Source organism: Herpailurus yagouaroundi, unplaced genomic scaffold (assembly GCF_014898765.1).
Source record: "Herpailurus yagouaroundi ecotype Mexico unplaced genomic scaffold, PumYag 185, whole genome shotgun sequence".
NCBI classification, from domain to species: domain Eukaryota; kingdom Metazoa; phylum Chordata; class Mammalia; order Carnivora; family Felidae; genus Herpailurus; species Herpailurus yagouaroundi.
This window is the reverse complement of record NW_024412416.1, coordinates 8,825,370-8,845,240: the sequence shown is the minus strand read 5'-3', so window position 1 is coordinate 8,845,240 and position 19,871 is coordinate 8,825,370. Positions and strand designations below refer to the sequence as shown.

The following is a 19,871-nucleotide window of genomic DNA, read 5'->3' as shown; positions in this document are numbered from 1 at the left end:
TCATACAATCCCTGGGGTATTTATTATTAATTCTGTTCCTAGATATTTTATAGTTGTGTTGCTATTGTGAATGGGATTTTTGTTATACTTAATAATTTATTTTGCTGGTTTATGGAAAGAAAATTGATTTGGGGATGTTTAATTTGTGACCTGTCTGCTTCCTCAATTCTTGCCTTATATCTAATAGATTTTCTGTTTCAGCTGATTCCTTTGGTTTGTTTTAGTACATAATCAGTCTTAAAATAAAGATAATGTGATTCCTTCCTTTCTAATATGTATGACTCATTTTTTCTTACCTTATTGAATTGTTTGGGACCTGTCAAAAAATGATACATAATAGTGATGAGAGCAGGTCATAGATTGGCCATGGTTTTAATAAGAACTGGTTATGTCAAGTATGGTTTTGACTGTTGGTTTATCTAAGCATTTGCTATTGTTAGTGGTAATAATAAATACTTGTATAATGTGCAATGAGACAAGTGCTGATGTAAATTTTTATATATACAACCTCACTGAATTGTCTCAGCAGCTCCAGGAGATAGGTGGTATTATTATTATTATTATTATTATTATTATTATTATTATTATTTTCCCCATTATAAAGATAGGAAAATTGAGGCACCAGTAGGTCAAATGACTTCCCCAAAACTACACAATTAGTAAATGGCAGCACTGGAATTGATGTCAGCAATCTGGGCCTCAGGGCCTGTGTTTACACCCACCTTGCCATGCTACCCCCTCTAGTCTAGAAAGAGTTCTGGCAGGTTCATATACTAAGACCTATATCAGAAATGGATGCATCCATACAGAAGTTGTTGTTGTTGTTGTTGTTGTTGTTGTTGTTGTTGTTTCCCTTCTGCCTTTTGGTCTGTTTATGTACTAACATTTATGTTAGTAGATTTCTTAATGATGTCACCCCATGCCATCCTTAACAAAATACTCTCTAGATCATGCTGCAGAATTATTTTTTAAATGTTTATTTATTTATTTGTGTGTGTGTGAGAGAGAGAGACAGAGAGACAGAGAGACAGAGAGAGAGAGAGAGAGAGGGAGAGAGAGAGGGAGAGAGAGAGAGAGCATGAGCAGGAGAAAGGGGCAGAGGAAGTGAGAGACAGAATCCCAAGCAGGCTCCACACATAGCATGAAGCCTGACACAGGGCTGGATCTCACAACTGGGAGATCATGATCTGAGCTGCAATCAAGAGTCAGATACTTAACATACTGAGCCACACAGGCAACCCCAGGCTGCATAATTATTTTTACATATTCCTATTTCTGAGCATAAACAACATTTTCTTTAATTGGGATATCTCTCGATATATGTAGATATATGTATTATATGTAAATTTATGTAGATATATGTAGATATAATTGGCATATAGCATTATATTAGCCACAGGTGTATCACACAGTGATTCAACATATATACATATTGTGAAATGGTCACAGTAAGTCTTATTAGCATCCATCACCACACAATTATAATTTTTTTTTTCACGTGGTGAGAACTTTTAAGATCTACTTTCTGAGTAACTTTCAAATATACAATACAGTATATTAACGATAGTCACCATGCAGTATGTTACATGACTTACTTACACATAGAAGTTTGTACCTTTTGACTGCTTTCACCCATTTTGCCCATCCTCTACCCCTCTGCCTCTAGCAACTACCAATCTGTTCTCTGTATGTATGAGTCATCTTTTCTTTTTTCTTTTAGATTCCACACATTAGTGAGAAAATAAGGTATTCATCTATAGAGATAGATGTCTAATCTCACTTTGCATGATGCCCTCAAGGTCTGTTCAGATTGTCACAAATGGCAGGATTTCCTTCCTTTTCATAGCCGAGTAATATTCCATAACACACACACGCACACGCACAAACACACACTCATTTTCTCTAGCCATTCATCCATTGATGGACACTTAGGTTGTTTCCATGTCTTGAGTATTGTAAATAATAGGCTTGTGCTAATATTTTAAAAGAAATAGGACACTTTTCCTTATTCATTTTGTACTCGATGCCTGCTCTTCTTTGGGTTTATCTCCCTCAGGCCCCTCACACATCCACAACATTTTGGGGCACAGAATTTTCTCCTCAATTCTATACACATTGCTTCATTGTCTTTGAGATTTAAGAGTGGGAATAAATTTTAGGTTTTTTAATCAAAATTTTAATTTTGATTGTTTATAGGGTTCCCAATACCTTTTTTTTTTTGCTTTTTTATATTAATTATATCTCATATATTTGTTGAAACTGTTTGATCTGTAGACTCAGATTTTCTTTTTTAATATGGAATTGTTCTGGGGCACTTGGGTGGCTCAGGTGGTCAAGTGTCTGACTCTGGGTTTTGGCTCTGGTAATGATCTTGCAGTTCATGAGTTTGAGCCCTGTATCGGGCTCTGTGCTGATGGCATGGAGCCTGCTTGGGATTCTCTCTCTCTCTCTCTCTCTCTCTCTCTCTCTCTCTCTTTCTGACCCTCCCTCCCTCTCTCTCTCTCAAAATAAATAAATAACTTTAAAAAAATAAATAAATACAGAATGGTTCTCCCTTTTTCTCATCCCCTCTCCCTACTTTTTCCTTCCTCTTGGCTTTTATGGTGATTAACAAACTGAGTCTGAAATTCAAAAGGGAGTACATCACTTTTCCTTAATCTGCTCTAGTATATATATATATATATATATCTATATATATATCTATCTCTATATATATATGATTCATGTGTGTGTGTGTGTGTCTGTGTGTGTGTGTGTCATTATTTCATCTTATTTTTTTGTTAAGACATTGGGAAATTTCTTGAGGTTGTCTGATACATAATGGATTATATTTTCTGCATAGAACTGTTAACACTCTCTTTTTAACATTTAATTTAGAAATTGTATTTTACATCTCCATAGTATAGTTACTTCTCAGCTTTTGTCATATCTTTCACTGTACTTTTACCAATGCAATCTACTCTCAATCCTTTTTGAGAATAAAATTAAGAAATTTCTGGGGTGCCTGGGTGGCTCAGTTGGTTAAGCCTCCAACTTCAGCTCAGGTCATGAACTCGTGGTTTGTCGGTTCAAGCCCACGTTGGACTCTGCTGACAGCTCAGAGCCTGGAGCCTGATTTGGATTCTGTGTCTCCCTCTCTCTCTTTCCCTCCCCCACTCATGCTCTCTCTCTCTTTCAAAAATAAATAAACATTAAAAATATTTTAATTAAAAAAAGAAATTTCTCAGATTTTTCTCATTTCTGGCAGTAAATCTTTCTCATAAAAAGACATTTGTTTGGTGTTTCAGAGAGCCATCCTTTTACCTGCAGTATTTGTACACAGGTGTAACATTTTCCCTCTTTGTATGTGTTAGAGAGTGTTTGATGATGCCCAATTTCATAAAAAGAGACAGTCTAAGCCAGAAGATGTTGTAGATCTTTGGAGGCAGATACTAATTCCTATCCACTTATAACTTGGGTTTGAGGATGGAAACAGGCCCGTGCAAAATTTGAGGACCGATTGAAGACCACCACACCACGGCAGGACTTTCAGAGATGACAGCCCCAGTCATCCCACAACGTGTAAAACGAGAAAGTGAGGTTGCTTGACGGTTTTAGCCACGGCATTGGGTACAGCAGACAAGCAAGGAAAAGCCTTCATTCATAGTTTCTAATCACAAACCCTCCTTTAAACATATTTGGGGTCAAAATTTAAAGGTACAGTATGGCCCTACAGGTCTCAAGCCAAAGCTTCAGCCTATAATGGTCCCTGATCAGTAGTCCCCAAGTACCTAGTGGAGGAAAGCACAAGTTCTCTCTGGAGCAAAGAGCATTAAAGCCAAATTCACAAAGAGTTTCTCCAAGTTCAAGAAAATGTGAATTTAGAGTTTCAGATGCTTATAAAATAATTGAGCAGACAAGCCTACAATATTGACATTAAACAGAAAAGTCAAACGAATGATGGATGCCCACAAAGACTGTATATACAGGAATAATCAGGGAGAGAATATAAAATAACTATGTTTATAGTGTTTCAGAGACAGTTTTTGAGATGAATGAATCAAAAAGAAGATTCAGTAAAGCTGGAGAGCAAAGTATGAAAATAAGACATTGATATGAAAAGATACTCAGAATTTATTACAGTGATAGAAATAAAAAAAATACAAAAGTAAAGGTAAGAGATATGGAGGACAGAATAAAAAAAATATGTTTAATAGGAGTATTAGGCTTATCTTTGTTTTCCTTGATGAGGAATGGGGAGAGGCAATACTCAAAGAGATACTGGGTTACATTTTTCTAAGCGATGATGAGAGACACCAATCTTTAGTGTCAATAAATTACACATAAAAGAAATAAAAATAAATCTATACCTACTTCAGAATATGGAAGGTCTAAAAAAGATCTTGCAAATTGCTGTAGGGAATTCTACTCATTTATTGGCATGCTGTAGCTTTTTAAACAGTTTTTGCTCCGTGGATGTTCTCTTGATAACACCTCTCCTCCAGATTTCTGTTTTTTATTGGCAAATCACAGCAATAATGGTGGGAAGCATGTATGTGGGATTGGGGGTAACCACCTCTGCTTTCACTGCCAAATTGTCACCATAAATCACATCATTACATGCTTGGTGTTTTGCTTTTTTTCTCACCTGTCATTAAATCATAAGCATTTTCCATATTGTTAAATGGCCGTTAAAATAATCATTTTAATGGTTTTATTATAGCCCATCAAATTTATTCCATTATAATTTCCTGAGTGATTTCTTCCTTATTAGATATTTAGCACTTTATTTCCTTCAAATTTTGATTATTACATATAACTTGGACATAATATGTATCTTGTGCTTCACTTTTATTTTGAATCGTCCCTCAGGAAAAGTTTTTAGCAGTGATATTATCATGTCAGATGGCATTGTATTTTGATATGCACCAAGTTTTGTCATGAGTCAGCACTATAGATTATAAGATTGAATATATTTCTATCAATTTTCTGGGTGTAAAAGGCATTTTTATTACATAATAAAATAGAATATTTTTCTGTGCTTGGTTATTAATTGCTTTTTTCCTTTTGCTCACCAATGATCAGTACCTGTGCTTTTATTGTATTGTATTTATTTTTTATCTTTTAGAGAATGAGAGCATGAGTGGGTGAGACAGGAAGAGAGAGACAGAGAGAGAGAGAGAGAGAGAGAGGGAGAATCTTAAGCAGGCTCCATGCTCAGTGCAGAGTCCAATATGGGGTTCAATCCCACAACCCTGGGACCATAACCTGAATTGAATTCAAGAGTCTGATGCTCAACTGACTGAGCCAGCCAGGTGCCCCAGTATCTATACTTTTTAAACATCATTTGTGGATGCTATGTTTACCTTACCAATATGTAATTTTCTGCATTAATCCAAATATTCTTCCCATATGTATGCTATTTAAAAATTATGTGATGATGAGGGTAGTAGAGAATTTCAGAGTCAAATGTACTTGTGAATTCAACTTATTTTGAGGTGGATGATTAAAAAGTTTCTAAAAAACATGTAATGAATTGTGTCAGTGAGATTTGCGTACAAACATGATGCATAGATAGAGACCTATACTTTCTACTAACATTAGTATATGCATATTGGTGTGAGAGATATTGTTGGCTCACCCAATGCTCATTTTTTTTAAAGTTTATGTATTTATTTTGAGAACGACAGAGACAGTGCAAGTGGGGGAGGGGCAGATAGAAAGGGAGAGAAAATCCCAAGTAGGCTCCACACTGTCAGCACGGAGCCTGACATGGGGCTTGAACTCATGAACCATGAGATCATGACGTGAACCGAAATCAAGAGTCAGACACAACCAACTGAACCACCTAGGCTTCACCCCGCTTTTTTTTTTTTTTTAAAGCAAAGGTATTTAACCAATTTTTTTTTAATGTTTATTTATTTTTGAGACAGAGAGAGACAGAGCATGAACGGGGGAGGGGCAGAGAGAGAGGAAGACACAGAATCGGAAACAGGCTCCAGGCTCTGAGCCATCAGCCCAGAGCCCGACGCGGGGCTCGAACTCACGGACCGCGAGATCGTGACCTGAGCTGAAGTCGGACGTTTAACCGACTGCGCCACCCAGGCGCCCCTTCACCCCGCTTTTTAAAAAATTATTCAGCACTCATTTCTAACACTGTTCTCTCTTACCTATCTCTTTTAAAGATACTGAACAATCTAAAATATTCAGGGGGCGCCTGGGTGGCGCAGTCGGTTAAGCGTCCGACTTCAGCCAGGTCACGATCGCGGTCCGGGAGTTCGAGCCCCGCCCGCATCGGGCTCTGGGCTGGTGGCTCAGAGCCTGGAGCCTGTTTCCGATTCTGTGTCTCCCTCTCTCTCTCTGCCCCTCCCCCGTTCATGCTCTGTCTCTCTCTGTCCCAAAAATAAATAAACGTTGAAAAAAAATTTTTTTTTTAAATATTCAGTTACCAGACCATTGTAAAGCTGGAGTTGGCTCTATTATACAGCTCTGGCCAAGAAAATATAAGCAAAAATATGCTGGTGCCTCCTTTCCCCATTTCCCTTTCTCCTTCCTTGAGTGCTGATATGCTGGCAGGAGCTACAGCAGCCACCTTGTAATCATGATCGGAAAACCAAGAAAATGACAGATATAGGAGCCCTGATTTTCTTAGGCCTCTGAAATAATGCCATGAACTTCCTACCCCCAACTTATTATGCATAAAAAAATAAAACTCACTTTTTGTTTAAACAACTGTAGTCAGTCTTCCTGTCACTGGCTGTAGGGGAAAAAATCCTGATTAACACATGTAAGCCTACAGGGAGAGGAGAGTTGGGTCTCTATTTTAACAAGGCTCACTTTTTATTTAATGTTTTTTATGTTTGGGTTTTTTTTTTGTTTTTTGTTTTTTGGTTTTTTTTTGAGAGAGAGAGAGAGAGGGCATGAGTAGGGGAGGGGCAGAGAGAGAAAAGGAGACACAGAATTCAAAGCAGGCTCCAGGCTCTGAGCTGTCAGCACAGGGCCCAACATGGGGCTCGAACTGGTGAACGCTGACCTGAGTTGAAGTCAGCCATTTAGCCAACTGAGCCACCCAGATGCCTCAATAAGCCTCACTTTTTTTTTTTTTAAACGTTTATTTATTTTTGAGACAGAGAGAGACACAGCATGAACAGGGGAGGGTCAGAGAGAGAGAGGGAGACACAGAATAGGAAAACAGGCTCCAGGCTCTGAGCTGTCAGCAACGAGCCCGACGCGGGGCTTGAACTCACGAACCGCGAGATCATGACCTGAGCCGAAGTCGGACGCTTAACTGACTGAGCCACCCAGACGCCCCACGCCTCACTTTTAAACAAACCCAAAGCCAGCTTTATTTATAAACTTGTTACTGAGAACCTGTGATAACTGACCAAAGTAGATATCAGAATTTCTAAATTTTATCCACCTGTTTTCTGGATCATATCCAGAGATGTGAATGCATCTCCTGAAGCAAAACTAAAATAAAGTATTTAAATCCTCATGACACTTGACAGTGGGAGAACATAATTAAAGGCATTCATATACTTGCTATGCAAAAAAGTGAAGTTCCACTTTACAAATCCAAGAGACAATTCATCCAAGCCTCTCCATATCCATCCCTCCATAAGCCATTGCTTATCCATTATTATAAATTGAGGATAAGCTATATGACAGGCTATGTGCTCTATGCCAGGAATGTAAAGAGGCAGACACTGCTCAGTCCTTGCCTTTGAGGATTTCATTTCCAGGCTGGGTGTGGGAGGTGAGAGGAGACTCTCCATATAAACAAATATTTTTGATACTGTGTGAGAGTGAAAAGAGTAGAGTAGTAAAGAGAGGTTCATAATGGAGAGCAAAATGGAATAAGTGATTTGCTCGAGACCCTACAGCCAATAAATAGTCTGTTTCTTCTGGGCAAGTCTTTTTCATGATACCAACCATTGCCTGAGATAAATAGATCAATATTTGGGATACAGAAATGTTTTTGTGTTATAAAAATGCTGTCATTTGGGCCATTGTTTACAGAAGTTGACTGGTGTGAAGGTGTTGCCCTTGACCCAGCAATATGGCTCATGCTATGAGATTTGTTGCCCTCAAGGACTTGTCCCTCTTTTGACCTGTTATGTGTTTTGCTAGACGCTAGGGTTACACATAGGTGTCAGGCGTGCTGCGTGCCTGAGGGGCTGGAGTTTTGTTCATATTCTCCTTGTCTACTCTTTCTTGCCACCAGTGAGGTGGCTGATTGAGGAGGAGGGCATGGCCTTTGCTTCATAACTCCCCATCCAACTGGCCATTCTAGAATAAAGAAAAGCACGTAGGAAAACAGGGTGCAGGGGAAGAATGAGACCTTAGAACTTTAGTTCGTGGAAAGAGACAGATTTCTCTCTGTCTTTGTTCAGTGATCTTTTCTATTGACTTAAGAAAAATAACTTGTTAAACATCTGTCTTCCCCTCCCATTGCTGTTGTTTATGGAGGAGCAGATTTCCCTTAATTCTGAAGCAGTGTCTCCTTTCCTTAGGAAAACAGGTGTCCAAACATGCAGCAAATCAAATTGTCAAACAGCTGAAATAGACATTCTACTTTCTTTTATCCTTTTACCTAGAAATTCTTTGGTGAGCCTGATGATTTCCTAGTTTGGAATTTTGTTTTTCCTTGTGATATTTATGACCAGTCTTTTTTTAGTATTTACTATCACATCTCTGTCTTCTGTATCACTGCTATTTGGATGTGAAAATCTATTTAAGAAATAATATTCTTTTGATACCCTTTTATTTAAATGAAATGTGTTTATAAACATAAAGAACTCAGGACCACATTGAATTCTGTCATATTAAAAACATATTTAGGAATAAAGAAAGAGAAATTGAGCTGATATTGACCAGTACTTTTATGTGCACCCTCAAATATTCCTTGTCACTGCATGTCTAAATATATGGAGGGAAGAATTATGATCTCATTTTTCAGATGAGAAAATCAAGGCTAATAGAGCTCATTAAGTCCAAAATCACACAATCAGAAAATATTGAAGTCAGGATTCAAAACCAATCCCTATCTAATTTTGAAAACCATGCACTTTATACTTCATCACATAATAGAGTCCTTCCTAATCTAAGTATAGCACGTTGGTGAGCAGTCAAGTCTAGACTCTATTGCTGTGAGGTCATGGATAAAGTATCAGCTCCATGGTTCTAAATCTCCTTCTGTATGTGATGGATGAAATGGCAATACCTATGTGATAGGACTTTGGTAACTATTAATTGAGTTAATGCATGTGAAAAGGCTCAAACAGTATTTGGTACCTAGTAAATGCTCTGTAAGGTTGTTTATTATTATTATATGTCACTTCATGGTATAATAGCATGAGTATGCATCATGGCTTTGCTTTCATGTACTGTCTCATCACGAATGAATAAGTGGTGCTAAACAGATATTGATGTTGTTTTTAAGTTCTGGTATTTGTATATGAAGGATCTCCCTAATTCTTCTCACTGATTGACAGATTTACGGGAGAGAAAAGGATTTTAGTACAATTGTTCACAAACTTTTGTTTCAACAGTAGAACCCTTTTTAAAATACATATAGAAGAGGGACGCCTGGGTGGCTCAGTGGGTTGAGTGTCCAACTTTGCCTCAAATCATGATCTCACCGCTTATGAGTTTGAGTCCTGCATCGGGCTGTGTGCTGACAGCTCAGAGCCTGGAGACTGCTTTGAATTCTGTCTCTCCCTCTCTCTCTGCCCCTCTCCTGCCTCACACTCTGTTTCTCTCTCAAAAATAAACATTAAAAAAATTTTTTTTTAATTTAAAATACAGATAGAGGCATTGCTGCTTTGACTGAACTAGGGGAAGTGACTCCGGGAACTCTATCCACCCCTTTGCCCTCCAGTTCCCCTGCCAGCTCATTATTGCCTTGGGGGTCTTTCTGGGAAACCGTGAATGACACATAATGCAGACTGAGAATCACCAATCCACAAAGCACCCAACAAAGCACATTGGATAGTGACCGATAAGTACTATCAATTCTCAATTTCTGTGATAGGCGAGTGTCCAGAAGCCCTCACTCTGGATCTCAAAAATTGTCTTTACTCAGTTTCCATTACACAGTCTCTGCTGATAGTTTTGTTTACCTGGCAGGGTCTACAGTTTGGAACCAGTGAACTGGAGGAGATGGGAGCCATGTTCTGTTTGGGTCTCCTCATCTTGGAACTCAAATCTGTAAGCTGTAGTCATCAGCTCCTGACCTGTGCAGCAACTCTCCTGAATGCTGAGGAAGAGGCTCTGGACCACCACCTCCAGCGGTAAGATGCTTACAGGGGTGTGAGGGGAATTTGGACCTTGGTGTTCCGATCACAGCACATCTCAGAAATGAAAGCCATGTGGTCCTATGGGTCTTTGACGAGGACAAAATATGGAGGAGCTGCCAATTGAAAGTAGGGGCAGTCACAGTCTACTGGACCCAGACTCAGGGTCATTCTCACTTCCTGTGTTCTTCACTCCCTGTGTTCTTACTGAACACAGGGAGGATGCTGCCTACTTGTGTTCTTACTGTGTTCTTACTGTGTTCTTACTGAACACAGGGAGGATGCTGCCTACTTGCACACGTAAATGAATATATAAGTCAACATGTAATTATAAACATGCATTATTAATAAATTTTGCTTGTGATAAAGAAGATGCAGCTTAGCAACACACATGTGCATCTACATATACTTATGCCTGCCAGTAATGTGTTTATATTTATTCAGGCATCATTTGGGAGCCTGTTACTCGGCAAATAAAGGTAATCTCACTGCCAGTATTTAGGAACTTGGGGACAAGAAATGTATCCTCTTCCCATTCTTAAGTAGCACTGTTCCTTCTCCGATGATGAGAAGAACCACCTGAAGATGATTAATACATTTGCCTGGAGACCCTGACTCACAGCCATGGCAGGGGAATGACAGATTTCCAAGGACTGTGAGGAACATTAATGAATCAAGAGAGGGGGAACCATTATCCATATGAGCCTTTTTGATGCCTTTTACTCTGGACAAATATTTTAGACTTGACAAAAATAGATTTAGGGGCAAGAAAGGAAGATATAATAGCCATATGAGAGGAGAGAGGACCAAGAAAAGTCAGAGGAGTCAAAGAAGACTAAGTCATTGCCCATATTTTGAGCCAGTGAATGGATGGGGTGTTGAGCTATTGGAGGAGGAAGTACCTACTGGTGAATGAGGAAGCATCTCATCATGTCCTTCATGTCCAAAAGCAGAGAGAAAGCCATTAATACAGGTGCCATTTTATTTCTAGTGCATTTTCATTCATTTTCCTCCTGCCATTGTTAGGCTGTGGTTCCAGCGTGACTTCTCACCAAATGGCCAGTCAAGCCTAAAATGATCTAGCAGTGTAAATTAATTTTACTTTGGAAGGTACTGGTTTCTCTGAGACTTAATTACCTAAATGCAGTAATTAACTTGCTCGTCACACTGTGCTATAGATCATAGACTATGGGGACCTAAGTAAATCCAGACTTCTTTCCTCCCTAGAGACACTGCCCCTGATTTCTTTTGTTTTGACATCACCACCACTGCCATCTGCCCCCACTCCCTTCAACACCCCTCAGCGCCCCAAGGCTTGGTGTGTTTGGCATCACTGTGGTGTTTCTGCCTCTCCCTCTGACAGCAAGCACTTCTACCTGCCAGGATATATATTTCATCTTGTCTTTTCATCTTTTGCTAAGCTATCTTGGGTGCAGGCATGCCTGAATTTTCTTTCTTTCTTTCCTATCCCCCCACTTTCTTCTCTGCTGCTCATTGAGAGAAGATTGAGCAGACCTGGCGTTGCTTGCTTTCCCTGAATTGATTGTGCCCGTCTGTTTGATCCAATGCAGTGAGGATTAGTTGCCTGTAAACTGGAACAAGAAGAAATCTATCAAAGAAGTGCCTCTTCTAATTCAAGTCTAAAGAATTTGGTGTCGAGCTCCAAATACAATAGCTGCCATGTGGGTTATCATAAGAAGATTATATTTCTTATTCTTCCATGCCATCCCAACACTCCTGATTATTAATTGTTCAGTTGCAACCATCCCAAGGGTTCTAAAGCTTAAAGTCTTCCCTGACCTCTGGCCTTTCTTAGGCTGGTGCATCCCCAGGACAAGATACTACACATAGGATTTGATTCATGTGTGTGTTTTAAGGAGGTCTACACTACATTCAAGAGGCATGGAGTTTGGTGGCAAGCAGTGGGATGGAATTTGCCTGTTTCACCCAAACATTGTTATTGACTTAATCCACTCCTATTCACTTAGGCAGTTGGACCAAAACAGACTATGGTTCCTGCCCAAAGGACCTGGAAACTGCATGATTGAGAGGAAAATCACCCTGTAAATATCTTGACCAAGATATTGGCTCCTTATTGGAGCCAATAAGGGTGTATTCATTAAAGGATGACGGAGGGGAACTTAATAAAATAAAATCCACTGGTTTGCAATCAGCATCAGGCTGTTTGAGTACCTTTGATTAGTTTCTGATGAATAGGGCTCAGTCATGAGCTCTAGTAATCAGCAGAGCAGAGCAAATCCTAGGGATTTTGTTAACAACAGGGATCTTACTATAATACAAAGAGCATAACTAATGTTTGTCAACACTACCCTCCGTATGCTTTAAAGAGGAGATTTCAGCCACCCTCCTCCCCACCGACATTTCCCTGGGTGTGCTCTGTGTAACAGGGTTATATACTTTGGGAAGATTCTTTTTTAGTTGCACAGAAGGAAATACTAGGGGGGAAAGAAGGGTGGGTTTTTGCCTAAAAGTCAGTCATAAAGAAATCTGAGGACATCGTATTTGGAATCTCTTAGGCCCCCATAGAAAGTGTTAACCCCGGGAGTAACGTGCAGGGAAGACAAAGTATGGCCTTACGCTGCAAACACCACGGTTTTTGACAATAGTTTTCACACTTCATTTACCATAAAAACAAGTAGAGTGTAGTTAACATCCACAGAGAAACTTACCATTTTTCATGGGCAGAGAAAGAGCAGAAATGGTGGATGTTTGCCCAGTGGCCGAAGCGTAAAAAGAAGTATGGTGCATTGCGCTCTTTGTTTTGGTTTGTCTTTTACAGTTTCTCTCCTTCCCCGTTGCTCATTTAAGAAACGTCTGCAGACTCCTTAAGGCGTCTTTTGATCTTTCCTCTCCTCTTCCTTCCTCCTTTTTCTCAGTCCTATCCCCAGAAATAATTGCGCGCACATTGCAGGAATGCTAAGCTGTTTCTTCAGGAGGCACCGTTTATCCATTGTGACAGGTCTTTTGCAAAGTCACTTAACAGTTTTGCCGAGTCAGCCACTGTTCATCTGGATTTGTATCCCTCCAATGCCTCTTGCCTTTCTCAGCTGAGCTCCCCTATCTCCACTTGTCCCTCCATTAATAACAGAGAGAGCTCAGAATTTCTGAGCTGTGCCTGGCTATAGCTCCATATCTAGTTTATTCTCCCAAATGATAGTCCTGTGACATGAACCTGGGCTCCCCCGAGCATCAGGACAAGTTCATTTTGTCCTCTCTTTAGTTTGATGAGGCAAGACTAAACAAATAAAAATCTGTCATAGACTTTAGAGAACATAATTATATTTTTAATAATTAAAAGGTACTTGATTTTTATTTAAAAATAGTTTTGCCTTTCTCAATTATATAAAAAAATTGTATTTTGGTAAATCATATTAAGTTATATTTTGGAGAGCACACACAAAAATAACATATACCTGACTTTAATCACCCTGCTTTTAATAGAGAACTGTTGTCAATGTTTTGGTAAAATTAGATTACTTTTTTCACCTAAACAAATATGTAACATCCTTAACAACAATGTATGAGAGGTCCCTTTTCTGTAACTTTCTGAACACTGGTTTTCTTTCTTTTTTTAAAAATAGACTTCATTTTTAAGAATAGGTTTAGCTTTACAGTAAAATTGAAAGTACAGAGGTTTTCCATCTACACCCTGCCCCAGACACACACAGCCTCCCCTGTTATCAACATCCCCCACCGAGTGGTCCTTTTGTGACAATTGATGTACTGACACTGACACATCATTATCATCCAAAGTCCAAAGTCTACCTTGGGTTCACTCTTGGTGTTCTATAGTTGTGGATTTGGACAAGTGTATCTACCATTATAATTTCATACAGAGTAGTTTCCATGCCTTAAAAATCCTCTGTACTCTCTGCCTATTCATTACTCTTTCCCCACTACCCCCTGGCAGCCACTGATCTTTTTACTGTCTCCCTAGTTGTACCTTTTCCAGAATGCTGTATAATTGGAACCATACAGTACATAGCCTTTTCAGATTGACTTCTTTCTCTTAGAAATATGCATGTATGTTTCCTCCATGTCTTTTTCATGGCTTGATAGCTCATTTCTTTTTAGCACTGAATAATATTCCATTGTCTGGATGATTCACAGTTTATTCATCCATTCAAGCCACTGAAGGACATCTTGGCTGCCTCTAAGTTTTGGCAATTATGAATAAAGCTGCTGTAAACATCTATATACCTATTTTGTGGGGACATAAGTTTTTCAGCTCCTTTGGGTAAATACGAAGGAGTGTGATTGCTGGATCGTATGGTAAGAGCATGTTTAGTTTTGTAAGAAACCACCAAATCATCTTCTGAAAGGACTGTACTATTTTGCATTCCCACCAGCAGCAAATGAGAGTTCGTACTGTTCCATATCCTCACTAACATTTGGCTTTGTCAGTGTTCTGGATTCCGGCCATTCATATAGGTGTACAATGATATCTGATTGTTTTCATTTGCATTTTCCTGACAACATGCCATGTGGAACATCTTTTCATATGCTTATTTACCAGATTTATGTCTCTCTTCTTTAGTGAGGTGTTATTAAGGTCATTGGCCCATTTTTTAATCAGGTTATTTTCTTCTTACTGAATTTTAAGAGCTCTTTGCATATTTTGGATAATAGTCCTTTATTAGATGTGTCTTTTGCAAATATTTTCTCCCAGTCTGTGGCTTGTCTTCTCATTCTCTTTCGCAGTATCTTTCCCAGAGCAGAAGTATTTACATTTAATGAAATTGAGCTCATAAGTTATTCCTTTCATGGATCGTGCCTTTGGTGTCGTATCTAAAGAGTCATCACCAAACCCAAGGCCATTTAGATTTTCTCCTACCTATTTTCTAGACACACCAGTTGCTTTTGCATTGAAATCTTTGCCATTTTTAGGTGAAAATGAGTTGAATTTGAATGTTTTTGTTTTTTGTGGATATGTGCATCCATTTTTTTCTTTGTTTATTTTAGCTTTAATAACCTTCCTACCTCGGTCTAATAATGAATAATTCATAATTCAAATAATTAGTTAAATAATAATTTATTGTAAAAATGTGTTATCTGTTACTATACTGAGGTACATATGTTTATAATAAGGCTATTTACATATTATAATTTCTTTTCCATTTTTTTTACCATTGAATAGTTTTATATTTCTGTATTACTAATCATTTGCCCTAGAAATTACTAAATAATCCATCCTTCATCAGTGGTTAGTAATGTCAGTTAGCTATATAGCACTTATACATGCGTGTACCTGGGTATATTTTCTTGATGTTATATTCTGTTTCATTATTCTGTCTGCCAGGAGCACATAGTCCTTAATATTGTAGCCATGTAACTTAAATACATAATGCTACAAGCACCACCTCATTAATATTTGTTTAAAAATGTGCTTTGCTATTTTCTCTTCTTTATTTTCACTAATGAAGCTTATAATGAGTCGTTAACTGCCAAAAATGAAACCACTGCGATTTTAATTCAAACTGCATTAAAATTATAGATTTTTTGGTCTATTGACTGTTTGCCTATATTGCTTTTTCAAAATCTGGTGTTTTGTTCCTCTTACTTAGATCTTCTTTGATGTTCACAAAGAAAGTATTGTAGGGGTTCTTTTTGTACCCTTTCATGTGATTCCTGGATCTATGATCATAGGCTTTTAAGCTTAATATTTAAAATTTTCTTGTTACTCTTAAAAGGGTCTTTTACCCATATTTTATTTTAAGTGGTTATCACCATGATGTGATATCTATTTTATTTTTGATTTATAATCTTGGCTAGAGTTTTGAAAACATTATTTAAGGATGGTGATTCTAGGGGCGCCTGGGTGGCTCCATTGGTTAAGTGTCATGATCTCACGGTTTGTGAGTTCCAGCACCAGATTGGGCTCTGCGTTGACAGTGTGGAGCCTGCTTGGAATTCTCTCTCTCCCCTTCTCTCTGCCCCTTCGTCACTCTCTCTGTCTCTCTGTCAAAATAAATAAACTTAAAAAAAAAAAAGTTCAAAAAGGAGCATCTGGGTGGCTCAGTTGGTTAAATATCCGACTTTGGCTCAGGTCATGATCTTGCCTTTCATGGGTTCAAGCCCCATGTTGGGGTCTGTGCTGACAGCTCAGAACCTGGAACCTGCTTCAGATTCTGTGTCTCCCCTCTCTCTGCCCCTCCCTTGCTCGCACTCTGTCTCTCTCTCTGTCCCTCAAAAATAAACATTAAAAAAATTTTTTTTAAGTTAAAAAAAAAAAAGTATGGTGATTCTATGGATATCCTTGCTGTCAATCTAACTTTAAAATGAGAATGACCCTAAGCATTTGAACATTAAGTAAAATGTCTGTTGTTTTGATATTAATGCTCAATGTCTTCTTTATAAATTAGTTTTTTAGCTTATTAGTTAAAAAATCAAGATTGGATGATGAATTTTATCAATTTTTTTGTGTCTATAAAAATGATTATTAATGAATTATATGAATTATAATGAATTCATTAATGAATTAATGAATTAATAAAGTCTTAAATTATGATAACAGACTCTCTAATCTTCATCCATCCTTGAAAATCAAAGGAAACTATATTTGGCTATGATCTAAAATATCATTTTATCACAGACATTGATGTTTTTAATATGAATTGAGGGGGCTTGTGCCTATAGTTCTGAGTGAGTAAAATCTGTGCTTGGTGTATTTGCTGTATCATGTGGAACACTTCAAATTTCCTAGGGTTTATCCTTGAACATCTTGAACATATACACACATGGTCTATAAAACCCGTTTGTTTCCCATTTGTTTGAAACAAAGATATTATTTTTCTGTTCCTCTTTTCCTGTATGAGAAGTATCTGTGACATTTAGATTGCCTTATAGTCATATTCAAATCACTGTAAAATTCAATTTTGTTTAATTACTTGCATTGCTCATTTTTATCCATTCTGTACGGTTATGTCCCCATTATTTTTTCTCCATGTTGATTCATCTCACATTTTTGCTAGAGAATACCTTTAAAAAAAAGCTTTTTTTTTTTTTTTTTTGGTAAAGTAAATCAAGGGTATTTGGCATATTAATATATATGTGAATCTCTGTCTCCTTTACATAGGAATCCCATTGTGCCTGCCTGGAGGTTTGACTGCACCATGTAGGCATGGCTTACTCTGCCATTTAATCTTACAGTCCTCAGCCTGACTGTCCTCTGCATACCCCGTTTCTCCTGCCTGAATAGTTGTGCTGGTTTTCATTGTTCACTAACACAAACATTCTATGTCTACATCAACTATATTCCTTATGTTACATTTAGGTCCTTTTGATTGATTTTGAATCCGAACACTTGGTCACCTTATGACACGCCTTTCCATTACCAGGTGGCAGTGATTCCATCCCAAATCGTCATTTTTCCTTCTCTGGAATATTTGATATCTGCTTCCCAACCTCCGTATCTGTCTTTTCTTCTCCCCTTATCATCCTTTTTCTTCATTCCCATTCACCAAGTTCTGGAAACTGTTTGGCCTCACAGATTTTTTTTTTTTTATTATTTTTTTAACATTTATTTTATTTTTGAGACAGAGAGAGACAGAGCATGAATGGGGGAGGGGCAGAGAGAGAGGGAGACACAGAATCCGAAACAGGCTCCAGGCTCTGAGCCATCAGCCCAGAGCCCGACGCGGGGCTCGAACTCACGGACCGCGAGATCATGACCTGAGCCGAAGTCGGCCACTTAACCGACTGAGCCACCCAGGCGCCCCTGTCCTCACAGATTTAATGTTCTGTGGCATGACTCTCCTTTTTGCTGATAATGTGTTTTGATTTCATTGCTTCTGTTTCTCATGGCTGGTCGTTATCCAAAGTGAAAATTGTTCTGTCAGCTGACTGGGGAGGTGTCTGTCTCCTTGTACATTGCAGAACGTAACACCCGCCCCGTTGTTATGATTCTTCCCTCCTTGTCTTTCAACTTCTACTTCGTCATCGCTTGTTTACTCATCTGAGAACTCTGTCAAGACTCATAATTGCATGATAATCCAGGCTCTGGATAGTCTTTAAAATCTTGTGTAGTCTAACTGGATGCTGCTAGTTCCGCTATGTGAAGTAACCTGATTTAGATGGTGTTTTTTTCCTCAAGAATTCAGAGTATTTTTGCTTTTATCCAAGAGCACAGAGTTGGGGAGGCTAAGGAGCTAGGATATGAAAAGTTATATGCATCTCTGGATACACTCTGACTGTCTCAAGATGGTCACTTAATATTTTCTGAGTGAAAATATGAATTGAGATTTAATACTATCAATGAACTAGTATTAAAAATAAGTTCATCTTTTGGAATTCTGTAGGAGGAAATTAATGACAGTTGTGGTGATGATGTACTCTCCTAAGCAATTTACCTGTATAATCTCATTTAAACATTTCAGTAACCATACAAGGTAGGCATTATTATCTCCGTGTACCAGTGAATACATTGTGACTCAGAAAGGCTATGTAGCTTGACTAAAAATGGCAGGGTTGGTAAATTGTAGAACTGGGATTTGAACCAGGCCGTCTTGGTAAAGAACCAGTACTCTTGATCACTAAGACATCCTGTCTTTTATAGATAATAACAGATAAAACATAATAAACATTTATGCTTTTCATGTACAGTGCTATGCATTTTGCAGCCATACCTCTTTCCTTGTTTTATCTTTTAAACCAAGGGTTGGCAGACTTCTTCTGTAAAGAGACAGAAAATATTTTAGGTTTTGTGGGCCATATGGTCTCTTTTGCAACTGCTCAGCTCTACTGTGGTAGCATGAAAGTAGCCATAGAAAATATGTAAATATATAGGCATGGTTGTATTTCAGTAAAATTTTATTTACAAAAATAAGCAATGGACTAGATTGGTCCAAGTGAGCCACAGTTTGCCGTCTCCACTTTCAAGGGTTCTTTGAGGTATGTATAATTATTACCTTCCCTGTACAGATGAAGAAATTGGAACTCAGAGACGCCATATAACTTGCCATTTGCCCAGCTAGCAAGAAGCACATTAGTGGTTGAACCAGGTAGTGTGACTGTGCATCCTTGATGTTTAATGACTACAAATACTAAGCTGTCTGGGCCTTTGGATGCCCAGTGAATGATACTTCTTCCTTCTCTCATGGATTCCAAATCCAATAAGAAATAGAGCACAGGAGCTAGGTAGGTTGAAATAAAACATCACTGCTTTATTACTGGTAATGAGAGTCCTGGCCCCACCAGAGTTGAAGTTCTTCACCTAAAGCTGTAGGGTTAGAGTCTGCCTTGCTAAGCTTCTCGTGCAGAGGAGCAATGGGTGCACCTGAGTCTGGTCCTGCAGGGAGAAAATGAGCACAGGGGGCCATGGGGTGCTCAAGCTCAGTCAGCATCTCTCTCCAAATCACCAGTTTCATGTTATTCTTCCTCCATTAGAGAGAATGGATGGGGACAGAAAGTGGAGTACCAATGTCTACGGGCCAAAATGGGAAATCTGGAAATGGGGAGAATCAAAAGGTATCATTATATCCAAACAAAGGATTGCAAATTATAGTTACATTGAAACTCTGATAATATCTTCCTTCTCTTGTCTTCTGTCACCCTAAATGTATTCAAATTTTTGAAAAA

At 38.4% G+C, this 19,871-nt stretch overlaps 1 protein-coding gene across 2 annotated transcripts in view; it reads left to right on the top strand.

Moving 5' to 3' along the window:
- The window catches only part of AGBL1 (AGBL carboxypeptidase 1), an 858,541-nt gene that overhangs the window by 531,404 nt on the left and 307,266 nt on the right, over nucleotides 1-19,871 (top strand). For both annotated transcript variants that reach the window (XM_040493719.1, XM_040493718.1), the window contains exon 22: nucleotides 10,108-10,271. In XM_040493719.1, coding sequence (XP_040349653.1) covers nucleotides 10,108-10,271 — 164 coding nt within the window. The remainder of the gene's footprint in view (nucleotides 1-10,107; nucleotides 10,272-19,871) is intronic.